A 26912-nucleotide genomic window follows, 5' to 3' on the forward strand; every position below is an offset into this window, starting at 1 on the left:
CTGCCCAGACTTACACACGGGTTATCAAAGTGCCCCAAGGTCAAACAGTATCAGCTTGAGGTCAACTGAACCAAAATACAGGGGGTCCAAGGTTTTGTTGCTAAAAGATGTGTTCAGCATCTTGGTGGGTTTGGGGTTGAGATTTCTCAGCATGCTCCCTTCCCACTCAGAAAATAAAAAGAGACTCTGCATTGGGTGTTTGTGTGTGAGGTGCCCATGACAGTGATTTTTTCCACCCCCAACCCCCCAAAAAAGCATCTCAATCTGAAAGGAGTGGAAATAAACCATGGAGAGCCCAGGGCACCTAGGTGCTCACACCAGGGGGATGCCATGGGACAATGGGGATGCTGGCTCTGTACCAAAGCCTGTCTTTGCCCCAACAGGGGAACTTCCCTCACCAAAGAAGGGTAACTCAGGACTGGATGCCCCCATACATCAGATACATCGTGATGGCCTGAAACTTGGTTCATTTCAAGGGCCACGGTATCAATGGATGGAGGATCAAAAAAAAAAAAAAAAAAAAAAAAGGAAGATTAAATTCAGAGGAGCATATTATCAGCCAGAAAAAGAATCTATGCTCACATGAAAGCCATACTTCAGCCCAACTCCCTCCCTCAAAATTCTTACTGGTCCCCGGCATTCAGAATCAGCTGATACAAATTTTCCCTGATTCAGATCGGATCCAGGAAGAATTCTGAAGTCTCAAAGATGTCCATTATTGAATCACATCCTAACAATACACTGAGGTAGATTGTGCTGGGAAAAAAAAAAAATCATTACCCCACATTCACCTGTTTATTTTTCTTTGAAAAAAAAATTTACATGCACTCCATTTCTTATGAAAGTGATTTTTTACAGTGATTTTTATATATTAAAATAAATAATTTTCCCCTAATATAAGAAAACCTTTCTGAATTAGAAAAATGTGAAAATTGCTGCTAGTGTAGTATACGGCCACTACAAATTTACTACGAAAAGAACAAAATACCTAGATCTACGTGTTTTGTCTTTTTAATTTACGTACAGACCCTCTTTTATGTACAAAATAAATTTGGCGAAAATAATTTCTGTGCTCCTTGTACCCAATCACTGAGGCTCCCCAGAAATATTTTGACATGCTGTCATTTCTCAAATCATATAAATAAGATAGCCAGAGGCAACTAGGATGTGTGTCTACCTGTGTTCTTCATCAAGAATTGAGAAGGTTCGGAGGTCACCATGGCATCTCTATCCTGTTCTTAAGCCCACAACTCTTAAGAGGAGAAGAGAAGAAGGAAGCAATCAAAAACTTGTGAGAAAATGCACTCAAGGGATAACCCATGGGTGATGATTTGGATGAACCAAAGTGATGAGTTCACCGTGTTCTTTATTTGAGCAGCTGTAGTTCTTTCCCCAAAGGGAAGCAACTGTGGCATCACGCTCCTTCGCAAGTTCTTGGTAGTGTGAAGGTCCTTAGCGGTCTCTCCTCCGGACTGTACTCTCTTAGGGACTGCAAGATCGTGAAGTACCTGAGAATTCAGCTCAGGCCCCACACCTGGCCCAGCTGAGGTCACTGGGCGCAAAGCAGCTTCTGGGAAGTCAGCTCTGAGGACAGACGGATGCCCTGAGGGCGGAGGGGACCAACAGGCACGTCTTCATATGGCTAGTGTTCTCAAAGTCCACCTGTGCTGTCCCACTTTGGGATGTGATTGTACTGTGTTTGCACAGTCCTCGTACGAGGTGCGCACACAGCTGAGGAAGCTCCAGAGGTACGTACAGGGAACCAGAAGATCCAAGGGCCACAAGTGTGTTCAAAGGCAGGGCTCAGCTTACCAGAAACCAAACTATCCATCATACACCATCACCCACATGCTCAGCGTGGCCTGATCACGACGTCCAGAAGGGTTAGCAGCTAACGTGGCTTTAGTCCCAGAAAAATGGATGCCTTGAAGACCAAGGAGAGAGGCCATTGGTGCCTGGGTCCCCCTCCCCACACACAGGCAGACAAACCCCCATGCCCTACCCGCCCCCCGGGAAATGGTCAATAACTTATGAGGCTGATGCTGGAGATTTTTTTTTTTAAATTAAATATGTTACAAATATATTCTCCAAACTCTTCATCATCTCAGTTCTTCTTCTTTTTTTTTTTTTTTTTTTTTTTTTTTTTAATGTCCTGGCTTTGTTTGGTCTTGAAAAGATCCATTATCACTCCAAACGACTCCCATGGCTCCCGGGAAACATTTTTCACCAAAGTTAAGGGAGAGAAGACTCCTGAGGCTAGACTCGGGACTGAAGGAGACTCTTGAGGGCACAGTGTCCCAGTAGATTAGAAGGAAGGGAGGTGGAGGGAGCAGATCAGGGGCTCACACACTCCAGAAGGGCAGAACCTTCCTGGGCTGATCCCCAAAGCGGCCACTCAGCACGCATGATTTGCACACACACACACACACACACACACACACGCACGAGTACACACGTGAGCCACACCCCAGGACTGCAACACTATATCCAAAATACAAAAGCAGCAGCTATTGGTCAATTTGAGGAACTGATTCTGTGAAGGAAAAAAAAAAACATCCTTCTGGATGAAAAAAACTTTCCTGAAGCCCACTCTGCAAAGTCTGGAATTCTACTAGGACAGGATTTTGATTTTTGTTTTTTTCTTTCTTTCTAACTTTTGTTCCACAAACAAGATTTATGTTTTACACCGTAGCTCAGACACCAGCGAAAAAAAAAAAAAAAAACTTTGTAAAAACAGGTGCTTTCTTTCAATCTGCTAGGAAAAAAAAAAAAAAAGTAACACCCGGGCTTGAAACCTCGGTGGTCCAAAAGGACAGCAGCCGTGGAAACCCCTCTCCCATCTAGGTTCACAGTTAAGTTCTCAGATGACCAGTCAAATTGGCAATCAAACCAATGTGTTTGAAGTCAGAAGAGGAACAGAAATGGATAGTCATGATCTCTGAGCTCCATTTGACACTGTGGCTGAGTTGTGTGAAAATCCTGAGTTTTCTGAAGGCCTTCAAACCAGAGGAAAGCGAAGACAGGAACCATTCCCCAGAGCAGGGGCCGTTAGGAAGGATTAGACCGGGGCAGAGTCAGAATGCGTCCGTTTTTCTTGCCCCCGTTCATGTGGGTGTAGGGGATGTGTTCCTGATAGTTTCTCTTTAGCCCCAGTGCGGACCCTCCATCCCGGCCCCCGGCCTCCTCCCTCTGCACATGTGAGGACCGGTCCAGGGGGACACTCTCCATGTCCTCAAATTCCATCTCCAGCTCCTCGCTCTCGGGCACCTTGTTCTCCTCGCTGTGGAAGAAGGAAACTTCGGGAAAACTGGGGTGCAGCTCGTCCTTGAGCAGGTCGACAATTTCCAGGAAGGTCGGCCGCATCTTGGGGTTGAACTGCCAACACATGCGCATCAGGTCGGTGCTGCAGGACAGAGGGCACGTGGAGGGTGAGGCGCGCGCCGCCCCGCCAATCGGCCCCCTCCCCACCCCTCGCCGGTGGCCCACACCCACGGGGACAAGTGCCGACACCGGAAAGGCGACAGTCAAGCAGAAACAGCGATTCTAGGGGCGCTGAAAGGTGGTTTTATAAAGAGCGTCAAGGGGGCTGTCTCCTCCCCAAACCAGATCCAGAAGGGCCTCTCCTGATGTTGCTACAGGCTGAAGACCCCAAACCAGATCCAGAAGGGCCTCTCCTGATGTTGCTACAGGCTGAAGACCCCAAACCAGATCCAGAAGGGCCTCTCCTGATGTTGCTACAGGCTGAAGACCATGGTTCACCGTTTTTTTTTCTTTTAACTTTTTAATTTGTATAATTTATTTATTTTTATGTTTTTGGCCGCGCCACCCGGCTTGCGGGATCTTTGTTCCCCGACCGGGAATCGAACCCATGCCGCCTGCAGTGGAGGCGTGGAGTCCTAACCACTGGACCGCCAGGGAAGTCCCCATCGTTTTTTAAAATATTGAAGTATGGTTGATTTACAATGATGTGTTAGTTTCAGGTGTACAGCAAAGTGATTCCGTTATATATATATATATGTATATACACACACACACACATATATATATTCTTTTATATATAAAAGAATATATATATTCTTTTTAAGATTATTTTCCCTTATAGATTATTACAAAATATTGAGTATAGTTCCCTGTGCTATACAGTAGGTCCTTGTTGTTTATCTATTTTATATATGGTAGTGTGTGTCTATTAATCCCAACCTCCTAATTTATCCCTCCTCCCCCTTTCCCCTTTGGTAACTGTAAGTTTGTTTTCTATGTCTGTGGGTCTATTTTCTGTCGGTTCCTCTCTCTGTATGTACATCCCTGCACCTGATGAGGGCAGCTGGGTGGACTGACCCTAGGGGGCTCGTTCTGAGTGGTTGTCCTGCAGGTCCAGCCCCCGCTCTCTGGAGGGTGCGGGGTGGCGGGCGGGTGGAGACTATGACTTTACCTAGGACAGGCCCAGCGGGCTTGGGATTTCCATTTTACCTCGTCCTTTCCCCACTGTAACTTCTTCTAGGGCAGGGGTTGGCAAACTTCAGCCCTGCACCAAATATGGCCCCGAGTGTTTTTGTAAATAAAGTTTTATTGGCACGCAGCCACACCCATCCAATTACGCATCATCCACGGCTGCTTCCAGCTACAAGGCAGAGAGCCACCCAGCCCACAAAGCTGAATATATTTACACTACGGCCCTTTAGAGAAAAAGTTTGCAGGCCCCCACCCTAGGGTCTACATGTAATTTCCCTGGTCCTGGAACTACACCTAGCTGCTAAATGGCTTGGCAAGGAAAGGCCCTTCATGAGGAGATGTTTAAAAATATTTTACTCAGAGTTTCTAAGTAACTCTGCTTCATATTTTTTTTTTTTTGCATATGATGTTTCTTCAAACTACGTTTTCTAAACAGCTATCTTATTCTTTTGAGGATGAGGCATCAAAATGGCCTCCCTCCATGGATTTTTTTTCAGGAGGGCAAAGTTTTTTCTTAAGAAACACTGATAAAAAATAAATAAAAAAATAAAAAAAATTAAAAAAAAAGAAACACTGATAAGGGAATTTATATGTAGTAAATGCTTATTGTAGAAAGTTAGAAAACACCCCAAAATATGGAGAAAATACACCTTGCGCACAACTCTCCTTCAGATATAACCTCTTGTCTTTTCTATCTGGATACATCTGGAAATGTAATTTACATACATTTATTACACTTATTTTAACATAAGCTAATCCACTGAGTTATAAAATATATCACAAGCATCATCTGAGATGTCAATTTCTGTTTCCTATTATTTTATCAATGTACTTGGCAATTCTCATATTGCTGGGTGTTTTGATCATTTTCTTTTTTGAGATTTAAATAACGTTGCTGTGAGTAGCTATGACAACAGGGTGATAAGAAAGATTAGCTAACCATACCATTGACAGAATTGAGTATTAAAAGTCTCCCTTCTTTCCTCCCTCCCTCCCTCCTTCCCTTCCTTCCTTTCTTCCTTCCTTCTGTTGCTAGTTTAGGAAGATAGTACTTTCTTTATTTTACCTCACATTTATTGGGCTAGTATGACACTGGATCATTTGGTAAGTGTTTAATGATGTGCATTTGGTGTTTGTGTTGTACAGTTGTTTCTACAACAAAAATTTAAGACAAATATTGGGAGAGGAATATGTCGTACATACCCCTGACAATTTTTTTTTTTTTTAGTGTTTATGCTCAGCGATTTCTTTTTTCCACTTTTAATGAGATACAATTGACATATACCATTGTATTACTTTCCTGACAAAAATGTTCAGTGTATAAAGAATAGGTAGTTAAACCTAAGCCTCCACTCCAGCTCCCCAGTTTCCTTCCCAAAGTAACAACTGCCATGCAATTTCCTGTACAGCCTTCCAAAAATATGAAACGCAATAGAGCATACATCTAAAGATACAATACACAAACACAAGCATGTATGTAGACACAATACGCAAACACAAATGTGCATGCAAAGAAAAAATCCGCAAACACAAAGACGTGTAGACATACGATACACAAACGTGAGTATCCCGGCAAAGGGCATAGACGTTTGAATGAGCACCTCACACACTGTACCCCGTTTCTACACTTACACTCTCTCAGGACAGTTGTCGGGTTGATCCAGAAACCCTCCATCCATGACAAATTTTAACACCTGCTCGTTTGATAGGCCTTGGTAAGGCTGTTCCGCCAAGCTGGTAATTTCCCAAAGGACCACGCCAAAGGACCTGCCAATGACAGTCGGGGATAGTAACAAAGAAGCCGTTAAAATACACGCAACGCGCGCACACACACCCCTTCTTGGTTTGCTAGAACCTGGTTGGCCAGTTCACTAAACGATTCATGCTGCAGCTCAGAAATGCCTATAAGATTAGTGTCCGTTGGAATGTCACAGTGGCTGTGCTAGGGTCCCCAGACATGCCATCCCTTCTTTTTCTAGACGGAGAAGCCCTGAGGAAGGCAGTTTTCAAGTGACCCCTCTCACACTGGTCATACTAGCAGAGCAACCTGGAATCCAAGTGCAGTGTTCTGTTCACCAACCCACACATGACTCACCACATGTCCGAAGAAGTGGTAAAGACCCCGTCCTTCAGCGATTCAGGTGCCATCCACCGCACGGGGAGCAGACCCTTTCCCCCTTTCCGGTAGTAATCCGTTTCGTAGATGTCTCTGGTCATTCCAAAGTCTGACAACAAACAGTAGTTCACATGCTCTTAGCCTTCAGCCTGTGGCCAGCTGTCTGCCATCTTTCCTGCCCCACCCCTGCTAGAGCCCTCAGATGAAGGCACCTGCCCCAGGTGTGAGCTCACCTGCCCCAGGTGTGTGCTCACCTGGGTCACAGCCAAATCCAGTGAGAATGGATTCTGAGGGTACTCATGAGGATGTGGAGGGAGAGGATGGGCCACCATTTAAAGGGATAGAAAAAGAACCACCAAGTAGCAAAGAAGTGATGTTCTGACCTGGAGCTTGGGAATCTCACCCTCAGCAATGCTTCCTTCCAACCCACACCTCTCAGGCATCCCAAACTGAACTTTTCATGCTCTGCAACCAACCTACTATTTGCCACTGGATCTGGCCCCACCACCCACCCAGCTGCCCAGTCAGAAACCCAGTGCTGGGTCTTCCCTTGGCCACCCCCTTTCCTCACACCCCACAGAAAAGACAGTGGCGAGTCCTGCCCCCTCGACCTCCACATCCCTCTCTAGTTTGTTCCTCTCCACAGCCCTGGATGTCCCCAGGCCCGCCACCATCTCTCACCTGCAGGACCCTCCCTCCATCCTGACCCTGACAGCCCACTGCCCAAGAGAAGCTACATAAATCGGATCGTGTCAATTCCTGCTTCACACTGGCTACGTAGAATAACATCGAGATGACCCACCATGATCAACAAGGACCTTCCCAGCCTGGTTCCCGCTTCTCTCCTCAACCTCACATCTCACACTGCTCTGCTCCCCTCTACGTTCACCTTATTCACACCACATCAGTCATCCTTCCAACCTCACAGCCTCTGCACGTGCTGTAGCTTCCCCTGAGACGCCATCTCTCAGGTCAGCTTCTAACCCTGCAAGTCTTGGTGAAAACGTCGCCTCCTTATGGAGAGAGAGGCCTTTCCTCCCCATCATGGAACTGAACTCTTTTTTTTTTTTTTTTTTTTTTTTTTTTTTGCGGTGCGCGGCCTCTCACTGTTGTGGCCTCTCCCCTTGTGGAGCACAGGCTCCGGATGCACAGGCTCAGCGGCCATGGCTCACGGGCCCAGCTGCTCCGTGGCATGTGGGATCCTCCCGAGCCGGGGCACGAACCCGTGTCCCCTGCATCGGCAGGCGGACTCTCAACTGCTGCGCCACCAGGGAAGTCTGAAACTGAACTCTTTACTTCCTTCAGCGCTCTCTTCCCAGTCTCCATCATCTTATTTACATGTCAACTATTTTACTGTTCATCTAGAACAGCTCTGCCCAGTAGAACTTTCTGTGATGATGAACGTGGTCTATACCGCACTGTCTAATATTGTTCAAGGTTCCCAGTTCGACCGATGGACTTAATATTTTATTTTATTTTACTGAATTTATTTTATTTTATTTTACTGAATTTAAATTAATGTAAATTAGTTCACTGAATTTTAGTTATTTTATTTTACTTTACTGAATTTATTTATTTATTTTACTTCATTTCATTTTATTTTACTATGTATGGAATCTAAAAAAAAAATCGTTCTGAAGAAGCTAGGGGCAGGAAAGGAATAAAGATGCAGACGTAGAGAATGGACTTGAGGACATGGGGAGGGGGAAGGGTAAGCTGGGATGAAGTGAGAGAGTGGCATGGACATATATACACTACCAAACGTAAAATAGATAGCTAGTGGGAAGCAGCCGCATAGCACGGGGAGATCGCTCGGTGCTTTGTGACCACCTAGAGGGGTGGGATAGGGAGGGTGGGAGGGAGACTCGAGAGGGAGGAGATATGGGGATATATGTATAGCTGATTCACTTTGTTATACAGCAGAAACTAACACACCATTATAAAGCAATTATGCTCCAATAAAGATGTTAAAAAATTAATTTATTTTACTGAATTCAAATGAATCTAAATTAGTTTACTGAATTTAAATCATTTTATTTATTTTTACTTAATTTCATTTTATTTTACTGAATTTAAACTCATTTAAATTAGTTTACTACATTTTAATTATTTTATTTTACTGAATTTATTTTATTTTACTGAATATATTTTATTTTACTGAATTTAAATTAGTTGAAATCAGTTTACTGAATTTATTTTATTTTACTAAATTTTATGTTATTTTACTGAATTTACATTAAACGCAGTGGCCAGTGGCTGCTGCGCTGGGTGGTGCAGATACAAATTGCAATGTGCAAATAATAACCTCAAGCTACACAAGAGCAGAAGAATCACGGCGACGCATTCAACCTCGCCCCTGTAACACCTCCTGCAGCGGCCGGCACAAATGCTACTTAAAGAAGTGAATGAGTGAATTAATGAACAAATGCAATTAAACTACAGCACGAGGACTAGGTCCCCGTCCAAACCCTGCCCCTTCCCAATATTAGAAAAGACGGAAGCACTTGCTATAGACAACTCCTCCTGAAATCAGAAGGCCTGGCCCATCCATTTCAAAGCAGAAAGCCAGACGCACCTCCGATTTTGACGGTAAAGTCGTGGGCAACCATGCAGTTTCGAGCTGCGAGGTCCCGGTGTACAAACTTCTTGGCGTTCAGGTACGCCATCCCGTCGGCGATCTCCGCAGCCATCTGAATCATCTCTTGCAGGGTAGGGGGAGGGCGGCCGGGGTTATTCTAAAGTCGAAACATGGGGTTGTGTTCAGCGACACCAGTGCCGGAGGCCGGGAGCGGGCACCCCACCGGGTACCTGGAGGCAGCTCACCTCGGCCTCAGGCCGCAGGGAACGGAGGTAGCTCTTCAAGTCCCCATGAGCCATCAGCTCCATCACCACCAGCGTCGGCTGGCCTTTGGATACCACCCCCAGGAGGCGGACCTGTGGAACAAGCATGGGGGAGGGGGCAGGGGGGCAGTTCTTGGATGAGGGTCTGCGGGAAGATGTCCACTCACCCGGGTCTCCCTGTCTGGTACCTACGTCACACACAGCACCCTGCTCCTGACTGGACTGTGGAAAGCCCTGGTCTGCCTGGCTGAAACACCAAGGTCAAGGTCTTGTTGGGTTGGGGAGTGGGAGAATTCAGAACTCACAGTCTGGTGGGAGGGGGGAAGCAGACAGACCTGCCCCCACACAGCAACATGTCAAGGCAAACCCTCGTATCTCTGAACACAAAGGCCCACTTCCAGGCCTTTGCATAGCTGTTCTCACTGCCTGACCCTCTGTTCCCTCGCCTGAGCTGACTGTCCTCAGCTGAGCTGTCCACACAGCTCGGTCCCTACACTCTGAAGTCTTTGCTCAAACGTACCTTTGCCACTGCTGCATTCCCAGTCCCCCAACTCTGCCCTCCTCTCCCTGTTGCCATAGCATCATCTCCTTGTGGACAACATCATTAATCTACTGGGTTTAGGTTCTGTCTTCACCCGCGGGACTGAGAGCTCCAGGAGGACAGACATCTGCTGCATCCCAGAGAGGAGAATGGAGCTCAGTACAGAGCAGGTGCTCCTTGAATATGTGTGGGGCAAGGATGAAAGGACACAGGCTCAAGGAGAAATTAAGGGGCCATGGTGGGAACAGAAAGGCAGGGAGAGTCTGTGCTGACTTGGGGGAGCAGGGAAGGGGTGGACCACTGTGTTTAAAGGTTACAAAGGAGCCAGGAAGAGGGAAGAGATGGAAGATTCTGGAAAGCAATGATACAGCGAAAAGGGTATTGCTCTGAGTGAGGTGGGAGAGGATGGGATTTGAGAAATGAGAAGGGAAGGGCCACCTTTATTTGGACATTCAGCAGAGTCGGGGCTGGGCAGGAGGTCCACACCCAGCATCCTCACTGCTCTGTGCAATAGGAGGAAGGACGGGTATTACAGGAAGACTTTTTCTGCTCCTGGAGCCAACTCGGGACTCACCACGTGGTGGCAGGTGAAGCCCTTCATGACTGAGGCCTCGTTGAGAAATTCGATCCGCTCTCGCAGGCTGGCAGACTCGTTCACCGTCTTCACCGCCACTCGGGTCTCCGCCTCGCCCTTGACGATGTCCCTGGCGTTGCCCTCGTACACCATGCCGAAGGAGCCCTGCCCCAGTTCTCGCAGGAGCGTGATCTTCTCTCGAGGCACCTCCCACTCATCCGCCACGTACACAGAGCAGGGAAACACTACACCTCACTTATCTACACAGCACCCTTGGAGGATCCCTCAGGGGTCCCTGGCCATCTCCCACCTGAGCTCCCCCTCCCCAACGTTCACTGACTCCTGTGGTCCAGACCCTGTGCCGGGCAGTGGGCACAGAGCCAGGAACAGGACAGGCAGAGACTGGGGAAGGAGTCCAGGGTTCTGGCCAGTGAATGCTGAGCTGAGCCTGCATCCCCATCCTTTCTGTCTGATTTCAGAGCCCTGTTACCAAAGGATGCTAATTCCCAACTGAGCCTGTTATTTCTGCAAAGTACCAAGGGGATGGGGGATGACCCTGTCTGACAGGTGAGTGAGCTCACCCAAGGCCACCCAGCGCCAGCGGATCTGCAGATGGGATGCAGCCACATAAGTGAGAACAGAAGAACCCAGGTGGCGAACCCACCAAATGGTGTTTGTTTTAAGCCACTAAGTTTGGGGTGGTTTGTTACGCAGCAAATAATCTGCAGACAAATACACATAGTCCTCATAAGAAAAGCCAAGATGTTGTCTGCCCCCCTCTGCACCTGTTATGGGCTGAATTGTGTCCTTAGCAAATTTATATGTTGACATCCTAACCCTGGTATCTCAGAATGTGACTGTATTTGGAGATGGAGTCTTTACAGAGGTGATCAAGGTAAAATGAGGTCATTAGGGTGGCCCTAATCCAGTCTGACTGGTGTCCTTGAAGAGGAGATCAGGACACAGACACACACGGAGGGAAGACCATGTGAGGACACAGGGAGAAGATGGCCGTCTACACACCAAGGAGAGAGGCCTCAGGAGAAACCAACCCTGCTGACCCCTTGATCTCAGACTTCCAGCCTCCAGGACTGTGAAGAAATCAAATTGTTCACTAAGCCACCCAGTCTGATCACAGCAGTCTGAGCAACACGATACGGTCACCAATGGCTCTTACAAGGACATTGGATCAGACAAGCGTTCTGCACCCAAATGAACTCACAGATGCTCACTGGGGGGCCCCTCAGGGTTCTGAGCTTGGACCTTTCCCTGTGTGTATCCCTTGGCCCAGAACTTCCTGGCCTTAAAGACCCATGAGCCCCAATTTCTAGCTTTCACTTAGTACCCCTGTGCTCTCAGCCATTGCTTCATGCCCGGAAGGAAACAGGACAGTAGGGTGGAGAGGTGGTCCTGAGGTTCAGCTTCCCCATCTCTGATACGGTTAACAATGCCAGTCGCAAACAGGCAGAGAGGCTCTGGGTTAACATTCACCCGCTCCTGCTCCTGGGCTCTGTGTATATTCCCACTTGGAATAAACTCCTTGTCTAGCTTCTCTATTCTGATGCTTTGAGGTCTTGCTGAACCTGCCAGGACTGCCCACCCCAGGGGTGGCCAATTCCTACCGACAGTAAATGACGTGCCTGTGAGTCCGCTTTTCATATGCAGACCAACCAATCCACAGCCCACACCCCAACCCCCTCCGTGATCAGGCTCTCACACTCTGGGCCACTATCCCCCCGCCCTGATCACACCAGGGCCAGTTTGCAGACAACCAAGGACAGCCCCTATGCCCCAGACCCTGCTGAAACAGTTCAAACTAGCTCATCCTATGTCTCACCCTGCCTGACCTCTCCTTTCCCATGGAAAAGACAATAAAGCCTCTTGCCGACGTTTTTCCATCACTCCCTCTGCCTCTTGGCCGACCCTGGTGCTTCCCCATGTGGCCCTGCCTCCTGTTTCTCCGGACTCTGTGAGTCTAAACTTCTTCCTCATGATAGTCACTTGCAGGTCTGCACGTCTCACCAGACTTATTTAAAACAAATCCCGGGTACCCTTAGAAACACCATCCCTGTACCCCAAGGCAGCATCCTGTCAGGCAACGGTGTTCGTGCCTTGAAAGTCGCTTTCTGAATTTGCTGCACGAAGCATTTTAGAAGCTTGTAGTGCAACAGCTGCGTTCACATCTGAAGGAAGAGCCACGCCTTTTCTTCAGGGGTCACTCACTGCCTTTTGGGACAATCCAGGGGAATATGGCCACTGATCCTGCCATATCAGCATCAGCATCACACCCATGTCAGCTGACAGCAATAGCAGATGTGTCCCTGGTACACACCCAGCCTCCCATCTTCCCCATGTTGTCCCTGCTTCTTGTCTGCCCCATCCCTGATCCCCAGTCTCTCACCTTGGCTTCTGATTCCCACCTCCGAGCCTGGATGGCCAGTTTGGTCACCACTTTCTGGCTCTGACCCTCGGCACTCTCTCTGGCACAGGATCCAAGCTCTATACCCCCACAGCTGGGGCACCAAGTTCATGGCCTCTTAGCCAAGCCCACACATGGGTCCCAGACCAGCTAGATCAGCCCATTCCCACAGGCGCCAGACAGCAGGTGTCCGACTGCTCCCGGTAACAGGGTTTCTGCAGCAAGGGGCAGGTCCGCAGACTCAACTGAACGAAAGGACTCTTCTCAGCCCCCCAGGGTATCAACCCTTGACTGTCGCTTGACAGTGATGGCAAAGGAAACTGAACAGCGGGATTCTGGTCACCCACAAAGGAGGGGATCATACTCACCATCGCTGGCACTGAGGTACTCGGGGTTTGAAGAAGCATACAGTGGTCCCAGTGGCCCATCCGGCTGCCTGGATGAGAAAAATGGAGACATTCCATCTTGATATCCTCACAGAACTCTGTGGGTGATTAGCGGGAGGTTACAGCCTCCCCAGTGCAAACAGCCACCCTTATTAGCGGCACGCACGTAATCCTGGATACAGTTTGGGGTGAGGATGGGGGACCCTTATCTTTTTAGCAGAAGCCCATCAGATGGCCACTTAAGTGCATCACCACGGAACCGCTCGCTCATAAGCTACAATTTATGGTCGTCGATATAACACCTAAAAACTGCTCATCCACTGCTGCTCCGGAACCATCTCATTCCAGCTCATAAGAAACAACTGTTGAATTTTCAGGAAATTTGCAAGCCAGTTGTTAAATACAATCACCATTTAAAATTAAATTACACGGGCTCACAGCTAAATACATTCTATTCAAAGCCAAGGTAATGAATATTCAAAACCAATTATCATGCTACCTCTTACTTGGACGGACTGGACACTCTTCAGCCCTTCTGTATTACCTTATTTATTTATACGATTGCAACCATATGGCAGAAATACTGCATATCTGTGATTGACTGCATATCTCTTCCCAACTCTGCGTTCAGTGACGTCATGTCTGTAGCTTGAAATTGGCCACGGTGGGAATATTCACAGCGGGTGTAAATAGGCAAATGCTACGTACCAAGACCGATTTATTGTTCTGTTGCACATCCAGGCTTGAGAAAGCGATGGCAAAAATGTCAGTAATGCGGATTAAGCTTAAATGTGTGTCATCTCTGTAGCCATGACATTGCCAATGGCACAAAAATTGAGGAAATATGCTTTCGGTATTTAAAAATTATTATCTGATTCTGCAAAAGTCACTCCTATTGTCGATGAACATATATGCCTTATTTCATTTTTATCTTGCTCTTAAATGTAAACAAAATATCAATCAAGATTCATCTTGGAACTACAGCCGTTCTTCACTTGCACTCACACGTTGGTTATAGATACAAAGGTTCAGGGGAGAAAAAAATTGACAGAAACATTTGGTGAGGATCAACTGGCTGTAGGGAGTTTATGATAGCGAGTACTGTATATTGTATTATGATAATTATCTGTAAGTTGCATGCTATGCATCCTTTAGATCAGTAAGATTTACAGTAAATTTATTTATTTAAAAAATAGTTATTTATTTTGTTGCGCCGGGTCTTAGTTGAGGCAGGCAGGCTCCTTAGTTGTGGCATGTGAACTCTTAGTTGCGGCATGCATGTGGGATCTAGTTCCCCAACCAGGGATCGAACCGGGGCCCCCTGCATTGGGAGCATGGAGTCTCAGCCACTAGTGCCACCAGGGAAGTCCCTACAGGAAATTTAGATATAACTCTATCTACATGTAGGCATACTTTTCCCCGAGAGAGCTGGTTGTTAAGCATTTACCAGAACACCTCTGTGCTCACCTCTTTCTCAGGAACAGATAAATACTCCCGATCACGACACTGAAGAGAAAGACAAAGATGAGGGGCCCGATGATGATTTTTGCAATATTTGATGGCATGTCTACTGAAATAGAATAAGAAAATATAGGTTTCACATCAAAATGTGTTCACATCAGAGGTCACACCGGAAAACACATCTACATGTCCAACGGGCCACACACACTTGTCCCCCTTCTCTAGTCCCTGAACCTCTCCTGCGGTGACCCCAGACCACTGCCCATCACCAGCTTTTCTCCCTTCACCATCGAAGGCCACCTTCACGGGCACACAACCCAAGCCGTCAGGCAGGTCCGCACACTCAGAAGGTTCTGCTCTCTGTTTAATGCTCTATTGTCCCTGTCTGGAAAGTCTTAATAAGTTTTAAAGAAGGAGCCCTGCATTTTCACTCTGCACTGGACCCTGTAAATTAAATAGCTTATTTAAATCCCAACAGCACCTCTGGCAGATGAAAAATTCACCAGAAGTGCCCTGTGTTTGCTGGGGGTCGCGTCCCAAAAAACGAAACCGACGGAAGACATGCTATGTAGCCTTAATTCTTTTTAATTCCCACACAAGGCTGAGTTGTCCATAATTACAAATGCAGCCACGTATTCAGATTCTTCCAAGCCAAGGAAGAAAGTGAGTTCTGGGAAGCCAGAGAAGGAACCTAGTCCTTCAGGTCTTTAATAATAGTAGTTTACTGAACACTTAGGAACACGCCAGGCACCGTTTGAAGTACTTTGCCTGGGAGATCTTAATTAATCATCCCAGAAGCCGAAGTGGGAGGTGCTATGATCAATGCCAGTTAACAGACTGGGAAACAGAGGCTCAGAGAGGTGAGGGGTCATGCCCAAGTCCAAGAGCTGATCCACGGTGGAGCAGGGATTTGAACTCGGGCCATCTGAGCAAGTTCTTGACCACCGTTCCATGGTGCCTTTGGTGGCCGTCTCTATCCAGAGACATCTCATCCTCCTGGACCTCCCTGAATTGACAGCAAACTTCCTCCTTCCACCTCTGGTGGCTCCTGGCATGGAGAAAGCCTCCCTAAATATTTGCTGATTGAATGGGACATGAAAAATGGAAACCGTCTGGTCACGTGCCGTGGTCGGCAATGTCTCTCTTCCCCATCCTTTGGCAGGGGAAGCTGGAGGCTACCGATTGCTCAGAACCCAACACATCTCACGGTAGAATCTGAGATCCATGCTGCCTGCCCCACCCCGTCTCTGTGTCCCAGAGCCCACAGTCCTCAGATTCCAGTGGCCACCAGAACTAGGGTGTGGGAAGGGAAGCACCCAGAGCGCAAAATTGGAGAGGAACTCGTGCGCGTGGCCACGCCAGGGCAGAGTCAGCCGCTGAGGGTGAGTGCCTCTTTAAATTTTGCACCCTAGGTGCCTTGCTTGCCTCCCTGTTATTTAAGAAAGAAGTTTTTAAAGTAATCTAATGTGTCAAACATTTAATTCTCCAGTTGTTTTGCTATTGTGAGTAAGCAGTGCTGGATTTCCTTGAACATTTATCTTTTCTGGACATCTCTGGTCATTTCCTTAGGATGAATGTCTAGAGCCAGCACTGCTGGTTGAAATAGTAAAAGCCTTCGTAAGCTTTTTTTTTTTTTTTTGCTGTACACGGACCTCTCACTGTTGTGGCCTCTCCCGTTGCGGAGCACAGGCTCCGGACGCGCAGGCTCAGCGGCCATGGCTCACGGGCCCAGCCACTCCGCGGCATGTGGGATCTTCCCGGACCGGGGCACGAACCCGTGTCCCCTGCATCGGCAGGCGGACTCTCAACCACTGCGCCACCAGGGAAGCCCCGTAAGCTTTTTTGATACATACTATTAAAGGACTACATTTTAGGACTTGTCTACCATGAAACAGAATGTCCGTGTGTCTGCACCCTTGGACAACACTAAGTACATACTTCAAAAACAGAAACAAACAAAAAACTTGCAAATTTGATAAGTTAACAATTCTATCTCACTTTGACTTGCTTTTCTTTCTTTTGGTGTGGTTTTGAGTGAGGCTGGACCTTTTCTTCCTTACGTATTCTATTTTTTCTATTTCTTTTTAAATAGGTTATTTATATCCTTTGCTTATTTTGTGTGAGGACATATATCTTTAACTCATAGGAGACATATATACGTACTCACTTTGTATGAAAGATATTAACTCTTTGTCGACGATGTTACAAATGTTTTTCCCACTTTGATATTTTCCTTTGAATTTTATTCATGGTGTCCCTCCAAATCCTTGAAAAATCCTGAGTCTTAGGAGTGTCTTTGTTTTTGATGATCCCCTTGAAACATACCTGAGTTTATGCTAAGACATGAGATGGTTCGGGATGGGGGCTGGTCACCAGAAAACCAAGTGTGTGATTAGAGGGGTGGGGTGGCCTCCAGACAGGGGGAGGGGCTGGAGGTGGAGTTCAATCATGTGGGCAGTGCTTCAACCAATCACATCTGTGTAGTGAAACCCCAATAAAAACTCAGTTCACCAGAGCTCAGAGGAGCTTCCTGGCTGGTGAACACATCAGTATACCAGGAGGTGATGTGATGTGTCCTGATTCCATGGGGAGAAGACACAGGAGCCGTGTCCAGGACCCTCCTAGCCTCCACCCTATGTGTCTCTTCATTTGGGCGGTCCTGAAGTACATCCTTTGTAATAAAGCTGTCATTGTCATATAGCATTTTCCTGAGTTCTGTGAGCCATTCTAGCAAATGATCAAATCTGATGGGGCTGTGATCACATCCAAATTTGCAGCCAGCCATTCAGAAGTGCAGGTGGCCTGGAGAACCCCCAAAACTTGCATCTGGCATTGAGGTGAGGGCAGTCTTGGTGGGAACAATGCTCTTTTTAATTTGTAGCGTCTGTGCTAACCCCAGTGGAAAGCATCAGAATTGTAGTGCTATATGTCCGGTTGGTGTCAGAACACTGACACCACCCAAGTTCCCACTCCTCCTGGTCTAGAATCTCCGTTCCTTCCAAGTGTCTGGGTTCCTACCACATGTCGGGCTGAACATCTTCCCCCCCAACTCATACATTCTTCCAGTTTCCGCCAAGATATCACCACTTCCAGGAAGTACTCCCTAACCAGCTCAGCTCTCCCCACCTGTCCTCACCCTACTGTCCATAGTGTATCCAGCTCACCCCACGGCAGCACTTCCTGCCTGCAGGCCAAGAGCACACCCAAGGCCGAGCAGATGAGCGCCCACATCCTCCCTTGGAGGGCATGGCCTATCTAAAAACAAAGATGAAGACACAAGTAACTGGAGCTAATGTGTTTATCAGATATGCCCTGTGCCAGCCACTTGACATTCGTGATGTCACTGAAACGTCCCTTCACTTCCAGGGGTGGTCCTAGTATTATATCCATGATCAGGTGGGGAAGTGCAGGCTCAGAGAGGGCATGCCTCTTGCCCTGGTCACACAGCAGCAGCCGTTGGACCCAGGAGTCAAGACAGAGCCAGTACCCACAGCCTCCATGCTTCCCCAACCATCCTTTGAAATGTTCTGCTGTGTTCAGCGCCAAGCACAGACCCTACCAGTCGAAGTGGCCGTGCAGACTTACAATAGTCTGTGACGTAGAAATAGGTGGCTTCCGTCCAGGAGCCATTGCCCGCCAGGGAGGTGGCCCGAACTCGCACACTGTAATTCCCGGGTGGCAGACCACGCAGCCTGCAGCCCCGCTCCAGAGCAAAATGCCTGCGGGAGACACAGAGGTGCAGCTCCTAGAAAACAAGGATCCCACTCAGAAATGACACGGACGGAGTTAGGCACAAACACTGCAACGGGCAAGCGACTTTGAGACTCGAGGAATTACAGAACCTTAGCTCTATGGATAAGGCACAGACAGAGAGGTTATCATTGATACACGATAACAGCCAATCTTCCTAAACCACAGCCAAGCCTGTGGCTCAGATCATGTCATTTAATTCTTATAACCACCTCATGCTTAGCCTCATGTTAGAAACAGGAAAACTGAGGCTTGGGGTGGAGGTCTGGCAAACGTTTGCTGTAAAGGGCCAGAGAGCAAATATTTTTGGCTTCAAGGGGGCCAGACGGTCACCGTCACCGACTCAACCCGGCCATCATAGCTGAAAAGCAGGCAGAGATGGATCCTGAATCCTGAATCTATAACATCCATAAACAACTGAACGTGGCTGTGTGCCCACAAAACACGGTGGACGCTGAAAGCTGAACTGCATAGAAATGTACACACGTCAAGAGATGCTATTCTCCTTTGGATTCTTTTCAACCATTTGAAGACGTGGAAGTGATTCTTAGCTCACGAGCTGCACAAAAACAGGTTTTACATAAATAGCTTGCCCTCCCCTGATTGGGGAGCTGAAATGATTTGTCCCAGATCTCATAGCTGGTAAGTGGCAAGGAAGCCCTTGAACCCAGAACCGTCTGTCTCCAAACCTCTCCTTGAAACCACCATGGGGTATTTTCACCAGGACTCCAGAAGGTCAGGAAAACAGGGACCCAGATCACCTAAATCACCTAAGAACCAACCGGTTACATGGGCTTAAGGACAAATTTTAAAACACCTTCCTTGCCTTTTGATTTCTTTTACCACCATTAAAAGAGTTGGGATCTACTTAAATGTCTGGCAAGAAGAGAGGAGTTAAGTAAAACATCCATGCCCCAGCAATAAACATGTAAAAAGAAAGAAACCCAGAGCTTATTAGGGAAGGCGTGAGGCTTACTGGGAAATACACCACGAAACCTGCAAACGTTGGCCAAATTTTGAAAACTTTCCAAAACAGCTCCAGGCTAATAGTGCATGCAGAGAACCGGACTGGAAAATTTCAGGAAGGAGTGGAGAGAGAGAGAGAAACATAAAAACTCCCCGGCTTATCATGTGACAATAACAGCAAGAAAACAGATCGGGCTGGCGGCAGGGGTGGGGAAGTCTAGTCCAAAGGTTCTTCCAAGTAAAATGAGTCACCAAGTGGAAAGGGACAAATAAGCAAATATAGAAACGAAAGGTAGCTGCTATCCGGGAAAAAGGGGAAATACATCCTACAGTGCTGGCCATGTACCTCGAGGGGTGGGCATGGAGAAGGGAGCATGTTGGAAGGAACTAGAGGCAGCTCTCTCCATAGACACCAAAAAAGCAAAACAAAAAAGAAGCAAATCTGATGAAGAGTGACAAAGCCAATTACAGAAGTTTGTGCAAACAAGAGAAAAAAAAAACAGCTAAAACTGCAAAAACGTACTGAAGCAAAGGATATAAGGGCACAAAAACTGAAAATCGATGCTCTTTCCAGGATGGGGGTGGTCCCTGGTACCAGGATCCCCCGAGGTGGGAAGGGAAGTGGTGAGGGGAAAAATGACTCTAATGCAAGGTTCAAGGAGAGGCAGAATCAAAAACAATGCAGCTAGAGGTGATTTTGGCTGTTAAACTAGCAAATAAGGGGGAAAAATGACCTCCCACCAAATGCTGGAGAGAATTTTGTAAAACTAGCAAAATCATATCCCAACAGCACAAACGGTATAAAAATAGTTTTTTTATATTACTTTTTACTTTACCAAAGCGATGCTAGACAATTATGGAAAATGGAGATAATCGCCCAGTTTTGCTTATAAGTTTTTTTTTTTCTTTTAACGTATTGTAACCTCTCACTCCTAATTTTCCCTCTATCCCCCTGTTCCCCTAAAGAGCAAATAGGGCTCGTCTGTCTAGGATCAGGGTCCACGCAGGTCCCAGGGCTATGCAGGGCAGAGGTTATGGTGGAGATTGGTGGTGAGAATTCCTACTGGCAACACCTGGGCTCCAGGAACGAGAGAGGCAGGCCAGTGAAGGCGGCTGCGAGAAGTTAGGGTTGGGTCCAATGCCAGTAGGGTAACAACTGTCCCAGTTTACCCAGATTATCTCGGGATGCAGGACTTCAATGCTCAAACCTGGGAAATTCCAGGCAAATGGGGATGAGTTGGCCTCAGGAGCAGAGACCTGTCTCCATGGAGACAGAAGGCAGATTAGTGATTGCCAGGGGCTGGAGGAGGAGGGAGCAGGGAAGATTGGGGGTTGATGGTTAAGGAGGTGGGCTTTCTTCGCTGGGTGACGAAAATATTCTGAAATTGTGGTGATGGTTGCGGAACTGTGACTGTATTAAAAATCATTGAATTGTATGTGTTAAATGGGTATATTTTATGGTACGTGAAGGTACCTCAATTAAGCTGTTATTTTAAAACCCTCATGCCTGAGCCAATCAGCACACAGCACTGTCATGGTCATACGATTGGGTGTCACGTGACCTCAGCATGGCTGGAAATGCTGGGACACAGACTCTCTCTCCCTCTAGGCTTGGCACTGAGAGGATATGAAGATTGGAACCACTAAAATCACAGGACGATCAGGAGCTGCTGGGATCACTGCAAGGACCCCTTGAGGTGCAACAGATTCAAAGGAATTCTGGATCCAGCTGTGCCTGATCTCCTTCGACTGTTCAGTTATGGGAGCTAATAAGCTTCCCTTTTGTCATAAGCTACTTTGGATGGGGTCGGGGGGTGTTTCTTGGCTGCTGGTGGAAGATGAAGAATAACAGCTTGGAAGATCTGAAATCCAGAGCCTGTCATCTCAACGTCTACATTATACTGGACAACGGTCACCCCCAACCTCATTGTAAAGGGCTGTACATCCGCGAGTTTTGTGGATATACCATCCTCTATGTATCCATTCTCCAATGGACAGACATCTAGTGGCTTGTACTTTTTGCTACTGGTGAAAATCCTATGCAGAAAGCTTTACCACCACCCCAAATTTGAATTCTTTCCTTAGAACAGGGATTGGGATAAGATATTAAATCAAATCTGCAATAACGGCTCCCTATGAATCATGCCTCTCTTTATACACCCCTGAGGGATCCCCTCCTATACTGATGCTGGGCTTGGCCACTGGACTCACACTGGTGCACAGTTTTCCTTGTTTCTTTTGACAACGCTCTGCAGGACATATAAAAACAGGCCGAGGGTCAGATTTGGTCCACAGATGATAGTTTGCAGATTTCAGTTCTAAATCATCATCAAAGCTGAATATTTGGACATCAAGAGATGTGGTCCCAGGAAGGATCAACAGAGAGAGGTCCATCTGTCCTCTCTGGCTTGCGGAAGCCAAGCTCTGCCCACCTGGTTACAGGATGACTCTCCCTCAAAGTTCCAAGAAGTCGGACAGTTTTGCTACAATTTCTGTTAGGGGTTGGCAAACTAGGGCCCGCAGGCTGAATCCGGTCCACTGCTTGATTTTGTAAATAAAGTTTTATTAGCACACAACTACTCCCATTCATTGTTGTATTGTCTGTGTCTGCTTTGGAGCTCTAACAGCGGAGTTGAGCAATTGATCCAAGACTGTATGGTTCCCAAAGCTGAAAGTATTAACTCCCTGGCCCTTTACAGAAAATGACCTCTGATCCACCTAATCACCCTTAATTACCGACGTCAGGCACCAGAGCCCAAGGATCTGCGTTTGAGTGTTGGGTGTATGACCTTGAGAAAGTCTCTTCAGCTCCCCAAATTTCCATTCTCTCAGCCATAAATGGAGACACTAGCAGATTTTCCCTTAGAGGGTCATTGTGAGGTATAAATGGATCATTGCAAAGGGCTCAACTGATGGCAGGGTACACCCTCCGGGTCAAACTCAGGTAGGTAACTTGACATCTGCCTGAAGTCACCCAGTAAAGGGGAGAAATATCCTTAATCAGGTCCACGCCCCAGCAGTGCCTCTCTTGACAGGTGTAGACCCCAAGCCCTTTCTGGGGATAGAGATCCGCCCCACAGTGGTTACAGGCTTAAGAGTAGGGACCAGCGAATCCCAGCCTGCTTGCTGCCTGTTTTTGCAAATAAAGTTTTATTGGCACACAACCACACCCCTTCATTTACGTATTGTCTACACGGCAGCTTACACAATGCACAGGCAGAGTTGAGTATTTGCATCAGACACCATCGCACCGCAAAGCCAAACGTGTTTCCTATCTGGCCCTTTACAGAAAAGAATTGCCGACCCCTGGATTAGAACATCAGAGAGTCTTGGGTTTGAATCCTGACTCTATTCTTATAAACCTTGGATGCCTCATGTTTAAATTCTGGGTGCTTCAGTCAGTACCAAGCTCATCTGGGTTATTCTGAGGATGTATTGCCCTTCATTGGTCCCGAGAGACATATTATTTTCACATTTTGACATTTCTGACCCATCTCCCTGGAAAGTCACATATCAAGGCTTTGGTCCTCATGACAAAGCACCTAATGAGAGAAGCACTAGAGCCAGCATTTAAGAAGAAGAAGGAGGTACATCCCCAGGCGTCAAGGATCTTACCTCTTCGCCGTATCGTCGATAACTCACTTCGTACAGCACGATCAGACCGTTGGGTTCCTTGGGCTCCTGCCACATCAAGTGAACGACGTTGTTCTCGAAGATTTCGTGGGTCACGGGGCCAACAATATCATCTGCCTTGGCTGTAAGGGGCAGTGGTTAGAGGCAGGGACCCGATCCCTGGATCAAATCCCACCTCCACCACTTAGCAGCTGAGTGACCTTAAACTGGGTACGTAACTTTCTTGTGTTCCATTTCCCATATTGGAGAATGGACATATAGAGCTCGTCTCATGGGATTCTCTACATATTTATGTCTGTCTGTCTATCAATCGATTGATCTATGTCACATCCTGTTGAAATGGAGCAGGGGCCCTATGGTCTGTGTCCCCCATGTCCTCCGCCTGCCTTTTGTCTGTGGAAAAACTGTAGCCAAAGAATAAGTTCAATCAGAGAAGGGAGAAAATGCAGAAACAAAGGAAAACAGTCAAAGGAGACCAAATAATAATAATTTAGTCATTAAGCAAAGTCAGGGACCTTGAGTTCCTTCTCAAGGGCTATAGATAATATTCTGAGCCCTATCCTGTGAGCTGTCTTATAGATACTGAAACCCTCGCCAGGTGGACACGTTAACTACATGATGACCAGACTGTACCCATGACATAAGCTGCCACAATTCCAAGAATTGGCCTCAAAATAATGGAAACAAACCAACCCTGGAACTAAAGACTAACCAGACTTAAAACAATCAAGATGACGCTGGTCAGACCACTGATGACCAATTTCAAGATGACTGTCAGAGCTGACTGTGCTGTTTCTGCATGTAGCCCCCTCCTTCCGTCTAGAAAAGCTCTTGCCTACTGACTGTCGTTGGGAGGGAGTTGGCCTTTGGACAAGTGTCCGCCCTCCCCTCACCCCCCAGTTGCCACCATCCAAAATAAAGCAAATTTTCCTTTCCACCCACCTTGCCCCTTTATTGGCTTTTGAACAGCAAGCAGCCGGACCCCACTTTCAGTTACACTGTTGGTTCTGTTTCTCTGGAGAACCCTAATACACTGTATAAGTATTCCTTAATTTTACTTTATTTTTCTTATGGCCCGTGTGTACTTTCTAAAGTTTATATAATGGCTATGATGACTCATATAATTACAAAATAATATAGGTTAACATGGATGGACCTTGAGGGCATTATGTTAAGGGAAAAAGCCAGACAGAGAAAGACACATAGTGTATGATCTAACTTATATGTGGATGATAAAAAAGCTGAACTCGTAGAAACAGAGAGTAGAATGGTGGTTCCCAGGGGCGGGGGGGCGGGTGGTGAGGGAAATGGGGGGATGTTGGTCAAAGGGTACAAACTTCCATTGATAAGCTGAATAAGTTCTGAGGATCTAATGTACAGCATGGTGGTTATAGTTAACAATATTCTGTTGTATACTTGAAAGCTGCTAAGAGAGTAGATCTTAAATGTTCTCACCACAGAAAAGAAATGGTACTTATGTGCCCTGACGGAGATGTTAGCTAACGCTACTGCGAGAATGCTTTTGCAATATGTAAGTGCATCAAACCGACACATTGTACACCTTAAATTTACACAATGTTATACATCAATTACATCTCAATAAAGCTGGGGGAAAATGAAAAATGATTGAGGCGAATAAGTTAAAATCACGTATACGCTGCCTAGAGGGCGGAAGGCTTTTCCTTGGTCAGCCTGGGGCTCTTGGCCCCACGATGCGAGCTGACCCACCTTCGGGCATGGTCCTGGCACTGACATAGGCAGCCACGCTGCACCTCTCCTCGGGGGAATCCTGGTTGCAAGCCTGCAGCTCAATGCGGTAGCCAGTAAAGTGACGCAGGCCAGAGATGACCAGAGACTCCTTGTTCACCACTTTCTCGAATGGTCTGTGCTCCTCTGAGCTCGTAGGTGCGCTGGTTGAGGATGTATTGGGGAATCCCGGAATGGTGGGCACGGCCGCTGTCACATTCCCCACATCACCAAGGGCCCTGCGTTTCCTCGACGGCCTGTCACGACAGTAGGACACACCCGGTCAGGCAATCACCATCTTTTAAAAAACGTTGCCGGAGAATAAAAGGCTTAAAACCAAAGACTGCGGGTGCAGTGAGATTCCAGGGGGAGTGTGGATTACAATGTTAATTTCCAGGAATTACAACCCAGAGCAGTTTTCAGGATGCCCTCATAGGCATCATGTCGGGCAGGTGCACCCCAAGAGGGAAGTAGGGGGGGAAAGGGCTCCAGGACCATCCGTAGGAGACACACCAATATTCCCCTCAACATGCTTGATTTCATATTCTCATTTTGCAGGTTAATAGCCCAGCCAGGGTCAGTGTTAAGATGCCGAAAGCGTGTAAGAGTCTAGCTTTTCAGGAAGCCCTGGCAAATGGTCCAAGCTGCTTGACAACATCACCAGTTTCATCAGGAGAAATGCTTCTGGTCCTATGACCCTTTAGGACACCTGCATAATCTAAGTGATTATACTTCAGTTCTTGGGAAGAGAATCTTATCACTCAGGTTGCTAACGGTAACTCAAAAAATGTCTGCGATTGGCACATTTTCCTCCTTAAAAAGATAGATGAAGAAAAACGTTAATAGCCTAAAAAATATATAAATCCAAAAAAACGGTATCAAGAAAGTTTGAATTTACTCATTATTCTGCTGGCCACTGTGTCCTTTGGGCAATTTTTTTATTATGTATGGGTATGATGGGGACCAAGCTAGTTTTATAATACACTTTGTTCACTTGTATTAGAAGCATTCTCAGATATTTCCCTGAAAACATAATGTTTGAAGTAGGACAGAATTTACATTTTTTCTTTTTCAATGTAAAGGTTCTCCCTCCTCGTTATGAAAGTACCACGTGCTCATTGCAGAAAACCTGGAAAACTGTAGAATATTCCATTTCATACGTGAGCCATAATTTACTCAGTCATCTTCTTATTTTTTAATGTAAGCATATTCTTAATTTTTTGTTATTATAAATATTAATTTGATCATCATCTGATTGTCTTATTAGTTCCTAGAAGTAGATTCTGAGAAGAGCAATCACTAGGTTATGCCTCTTTGCACGTATGGCTAAACTTCTATCCTCCAGACCCTTTGTACTGACTGTGGTCTCACCAGTAACGCATGAAAACTACACATCAGGATAATCTCGGCAACGTTGAGGGTTAAAAGGAATTTTTGTTTTGTTTTGATTTTTCTTTTTCAGATTTTCAACCTCAGGAAAGAAATTTTTTAAGCATTACTCTACTGCTTTGTATGCACCTCTGTGTCCTGCTGAATGTAAAGTGTTCTGTCCTTCATTGATTCTTTTGTGTTTCACTAAGGATTTGTCCACCCTTTGCCCATCCTTTCTATGAAGTTCTAGGGCCTTCCTCATTCCTATTCCTGAGCTGTTCATTCACAAAGGACATTAATCTTTTATCGATTCACCCTGGTTTGCTGTGTGCCAGTGAGTTTTCTTGAAATGATTTGAAAGAATCTTTCACATTTATCTACGTAAGTTTATATCTCAGCAATTTAAATAATTTTTTTTCCTTTACAGCTAATTTTAGATGGGATTACTAAGGTTTTAGGGCAATCATGCAAGGGACCTTTCGCCTGATTTATGTTTTAATTGTTGCTAGTATATCTACTGCATTTTTTTTCTTTCTATTGTACCTACTTTCCCAAACTCTCATTCTAAGAGTCTCAGGGTTGATTTTCTTAGGTTTTCAAGGAACATACTTGAAAAAGGGTCAGCAAACTTTTCCCATACGTGCTAGATAGTAAAT

The 26912-nt window shown here is 46.5% G+C and overlaps 1 protein-coding gene across 4 annotated transcripts in view; it reads right to left on the minus strand.

Annotated features, from left to right (window-relative positions):
• Positions 1-2108: 2108 nt before the first annotated feature.
• INSR (insulin receptor) overlaps positions 2109-26912 on the minus strand; it is a 126630-nt gene continuing 101826 nt past the window's right edge. For 2 of the 4 annotated variants that reach the window (XM_060007589.2, XM_060007587.2), the window contains 11 exons: positions 24868-25142; positions 23122-23261; positions 18376-18535; positions 14797-14896; positions 13312-13379; positions 10525-10769; positions 9392-9502; positions 9144-9303; positions 6548-6677; positions 6085-6219; positions 2109-3403 (listed from right to left, as the gene is read on the minus strand). In XM_060007589.2, coding sequence (XP_059863572.1) covers positions 3049-3403; positions 6085-6219; positions 6548-6677; positions 9144-9303; positions 9392-9502; positions 10525-10769; positions 13312-13379; positions 14797-14896; positions 18376-18535; positions 23122-23261; positions 24868-25142 — 1879 coding nt within the window. In that variant the 3' untranslated portion in view covers positions 2109-3048. Of the gene's footprint in view, positions 3404-6084; positions 6220-6547; positions 6678-9143; positions 9304-9391; positions 9503-10524; positions 10770-13311; positions 13380-14796; positions 14900-18375; positions 18536-23121; positions 23262-24867; positions 25143-26912 lie in introns of all 4 variants that reach the window. The other 2 variants (XM_060007588.2, XM_060007586.2) reach the window with 1 other exon arrangement.

This window comes from Delphinus delphis, chromosome 3, assembly GCF_949987515.2.
Source record: "Delphinus delphis chromosome 3, mDelDel1.2, whole genome shotgun sequence".
In the NCBI taxonomy this organism is placed as follows: domain Eukaryota; kingdom Metazoa; phylum Chordata; class Mammalia; order Artiodactyla; family Delphinidae; genus Delphinus; species Delphinus delphis.